The following is a 4,688-nucleotide window of genomic DNA, read 5'->3' on the forward strand; positions in this document are numbered from 1 at the left end:
GCCGATCCCTGGGGACAAGAACGGAAAAATTCAGTTTTAGAATTGTTTCATGGAAACAAAACTGGGAAAGGTATTTTAAAATAAAAGTTGTCAAATTAAGTTTGTCACAATTGCATTAAGACCTATATGTAGAGCCCCCACCCCCACCCCCCATGGCCAAGGGACTTGAAAACTGGTCACATAGACAGGAGACCACTTTGGAAATTACATTTGTATCTAAGGCACCACAGAGGTCGTCACTTACAGTTTTCTTTCGAGAAATGGGAGGAACATGCCAAAATCAATGTATTGTCATCCCTGAAAAATCAAATGTAAAGACAAAGTATTGGTCTTACAAAGCCTGGTCAATCCTATAGCTACCTATACATTGGACTTCACACAAGAATAACATTACCCCAGCTGTGACAACTTTTGGCCCTAAATGTTGTATTGATTCAAGCATAATTCAGTAAGGACTATGGTGGAATGCTACTTGTCTTTGTGCTGTCTCAAACACATAGCCCTGTCAACTCCAATGTTTGGACTCTGTAGCAAATATCAGTGTGCACCAGTGTCTAGAACAAGTGTGGATCCTTTTGCAAGAGGACAGTTGCTACTACAAACATGACATTTTTAAGGCAATTTGGTACGAAAAAAGCACCAAGAACATATCCTATCATTTATGAGCTACAGATGCGTCAGAGCAGCTTCTCAAGTTATTGTATCATTGTTACAGGAGATACATTTTTGGGGGGGAGGGGGGGAGTGACCAAGCAAAGGAAAGTCAAATTGTATGCAAATGACATCCACGAAACAAAGATTTTGCAGCCAGCTTGTGACCTTGTGACTGACCTTGTAGATCCCTGATGTTCATCTTCATGACCAGGTCCATGGAGGAGTACCCCCCGTTGGTGAAGTTGTCCCGGTATCTCCCCATCTTCATACTGTCCAGCCACTGGGGCACGGTGGGTAACACGGGCTGGAACGATGGCTGCATCGGTCTGAAAAGGATGCACAGAATCTTACAGTCAGCTTTAGCTTGGAAATCATCTCCATTGTAGGTGACTAGAAGGAATTCACAGCATTAGGGTCAAGCTATGAACACCAACTTGCTGTTCAGTGGAAGATCCACTGAAGGCTATGGAGGATAGGGATGGATGGAGGGAGAGAGAGAGTTCATCCATGCAACCAGCAAGACCAGATGATGATGATGATAAATACTAGTAGGTTCAATGTTTAAAGAAATTCTCTTCCTCTTTTTTGAAAAGCATCATGAATGGTGCACCCTGGCATTATTTTCTGTCCCAACAATTGCGACCCTTTCCAATTGCATCAGAGCATAGACAACTGCCAGAATTCTAACTCTAGTAGGCTTCTGGCAAAGATGCTAGCTTGCTTTTCCTCCACCATGAATATAATATGGATACAGCATACACTACAAACACTAACTGACTCAAATGAACAGGTTAAGAATGTCCAATGCAAGTGGTTAGCCCAACTGGAGGAGCCCGCAAACTTTACTCATGTTCAAAAAAACGCATGCATGGCCCTTGATGTTGTCTATGAGCACACTGTGTGAAGGATTGTATTAGGATATTTTTTCCTCCTCCAGCTACAGGCAGAAACAATCCATAATGCCTATTTTCTCACCTGGGCTGAGCCAGCACCTTGAGCACGGCCGGGTTCCTGATCATCCTGTCCACCCTCTCCACAATCAGCGTGAACTTGGGCCGCGCATTCCTCTCGCGCTCCCAGCAGTCTGTCATCAGCTGGTAGATGGCCTGGGGACAGTCCTAGAGAAAACATGGCAAATTGAGAATATAAATATATCACAAATCAGTTTCTTCTCTTTGTTCTTGAAGTAGCAAGTGGCCGAGCAAGGGTAACTCAGAGAGAAGGTCTGGACGCATTGGCTTACACTCCAGAACTGACTCGACCACGAGGGTCGGTTTGTCCTTATTGTCATTTCAAGCTAACGTAAACCATGTGGGCCAGGACCCCCATATATGGTGGGACCTGGTCCTCACAGAATGTAATAAAAGAAGAGCAAACCAACAGTACTGTAACTGCATTACACAGTACACTAACAGTCACATTACAGTACCAATACATTACTTCAACAAACACAGTTGATACTACAGTATTACATTAGTAAAGTTACTGAAGCGGTACTTAATCTACTGTAGTGGTACGTTACTATAATACAGAGAGTTTGCTACTGGTGTGAACCAACAAAAGTTAGGAAATAGCCACTCCACTCTCACAACTCCTCACAGCATTCAAGTAACCATGAAAAGTTCCTTTTTCACTGGCTTTTCACCAAACAAACATATTTTTGGTACAGTTAAACAAACAGTCTGTGCAGGTTTAATGTATCAAGGTGTCTTTTCAAGGCATTCACTACTACTAATACTCACCATAGGAGGGGGTAGTCTGTACCCAGCTTCCACTGACTTAATCACCTGGAATAGTAACAAGGAAGAAAACTATGGATGAAGCAAATTTGATATCAACACATCCTGATTCACACCAATAATTGTTTTGTATGAGGCATGTAGATTTTCTTTCAACACAATACTTTTGATTTCAATACTGGATTGTGCATTAAACCAATTCTTTTGTCATGTGAAAGCAAATTGTTTTATTCTTTATCGATCATTGTATCCTTATTTCCCTTAATGTTGATTATATAAAAATGTGACTTCTACTGTGCTTTAAAACTTCAAGATTTTCCTGCCCTTAGCAGTGAAACCAAGGTCTTCAAACCCTGACCCTGGTACTGAAACTATGGTCATACCAGTGTCTTATATTCCTCTCCTTGGTACTGAAACTGTGATCATGCTTAAGCCCTACATTCCTGTTGTTGGTAATAAAACTCTGGTCATGCCAAGTCTTATATCCCTGTCTTTGGTACTAAAACTGTGGCCATACATAGTACTATACAATTCTGCAATAATAACTCTTCAGACAACATCATCAGGGTACTTCTTCTAATGTATTAAAAGTCTTCTTACATCTTGGTTGGACCAGTTCCAATATGGCCGCTCCCCGTATGACATCACCTCCCACACCAGGACCCCATAGCTCCACACGTCGCTGGCTGATGTGAACTTCCTGAAAGCGATGGCTTCTGGGGACGTCCATCTGATGGGGATCTTTCCTCCCTACAGAGGGCAGTTTGAAATGTTAAACACCTTGCAGGACAACATTAGAACAGTAAAAAAATAACAAACATTAGAAATACATGTCTCACAGCCCATTGCAAATGTCATTTGCTCTGTACTTTTGCTGTAGCAGATTAGAAGACCTGTAAAATATTTTTGAGATCTGAATCAGAACCAAAATTTGTTACATAATGAATTCATAACAGGATGTGAATAGTCCATCAAAAATGTTATACAGTAGACTGAGCAGCTACCAACAAATATTGTGGGTGATTTTGACGCATGGCTACTCCCAGCTTTTACAATTCAGTGTCCCATATATAGACAATCAATCAATCTTTATTGCACAACAGCTGTAATTGATCCAATGTATGGCAAGTTCTAGGGCAATACGACTAATATCTACACAATAGCTTATAACATGACTGACGTTTGTAGTGTAGGCTGCATCCGGGTCGTCTCCCAGCACTCTGGACAGCCCAAAGTCAGACACCTTACACACCAGCTGGGAGTTTATCAGCACGTTTCTGGCTGCCAGGTCCTGTGGAAAAATGTAGCTTGAGTCAACCAGGAGACCAACAAATATGATACATGATAGAAAAGATGAATAAGGAATGTAAATAAGATTGATTGAGAAGGATGTTGGTCTCCAAGACAGAGACCTCATGTCTGTCATGAGAACAGAGCCATTTGGAGGGGCTTCATAATGTCAATGAACTGAACATAACTGAGGAATGTACAAACTACTAAAACATTCAAAGTGTCAAACAGAGCAATGTTATTTTAGAAATACGACTGTATTTATCACTGAATTTGAAATGGAATTCATGATAGTAAACAAAAATGTGGATAAAAACTGTTATGTTATGAACTTCAACTGTGAATGCATCAAAGCACCAAAATGGTACAGTAGCACAGTGCTGTGAATCTATAGATGTACTGGTAACTGAGACGGGATGGAGAAAGAAGGGACGTTCCACTCACCCTGTGTACATAGTTCATCTCTGACAGGTACCTCATGCCTGAGGCCACACCCCTGATCATCCCCACCAGCTGGGTAACCTGGAACTTTCCATCATGTTTCTGAAATAAACAAGGGAAAATGTCATATATTAAGTAAAAGACATGTTTGGTTAGCCACAAGGTTAGCCACGAGTTTGACACAAGGTGCCAGTCCACCAGGTCAATTTCAGGCAAAAAGATAAACACAATGTACAAACAATATAATATATATATACCACAGTTTTTATACACCACGTACTGCTGTCTGTAGGACTTAGCATGCCAGTGGACAAGAGGGTGGAGAAGGATCGAAGTGCACACCCCTCCTTCACCTTAAAAACCCAAGTGCAGGCCAGGCAGACGGGTCGCCTTAAACCCACCCTCTGCCTACCATTGTCTTCCGAGACAGACGGATGCCAACAACTGCTGCCTACCCCTGTGTCAGGGATCCCAGCAGCAGTATAATCAAATAATGGATACTGCCACAGACTTCTATTTGGAAAAAAAATGTCCTAGACAAACTAGCAAACTCATACCCCACCA

The 4,688-nt window shown here is 41.8% G+C and overlaps 1 protein-coding gene across 1 annotated transcript; it reads right to left on the minus strand.

Annotated features, from left to right (window-relative positions):
- Positions 1-831: 831 nt before the first annotated feature.
- Positions 832-4,226, minus strand: LOC118409028 (ephrin type-A receptor 8-like; the record flags this gene model as incomplete). Its single annotated transcript, XM_035809900.1, has 6 exons — positions 832-980; positions 1,630-1,772; positions 2,397-2,441; positions 2,994-3,143; positions 3,574-3,684; positions 4,128-4,226. Coding segments are annotated over 6 exons (697 nt in total), but the record flags the coding sequence as incomplete, so codon positions are not given.
- Between the last annotated feature and the right edge of the window lie 462 nt (positions 4,227-4,688).

Source organism: Branchiostoma floridae, unplaced genomic scaffold, assembly GCF_000003815.2.
Source record: "Branchiostoma floridae strain S238N-H82 unplaced genomic scaffold, Bfl_VNyyK Sc7u5tJ_819, whole genome shotgun sequence".
NCBI lineage: Eukaryota > Metazoa > Chordata > Leptocardii > Amphioxiformes > Branchiostomatidae > Branchiostoma > Branchiostoma floridae.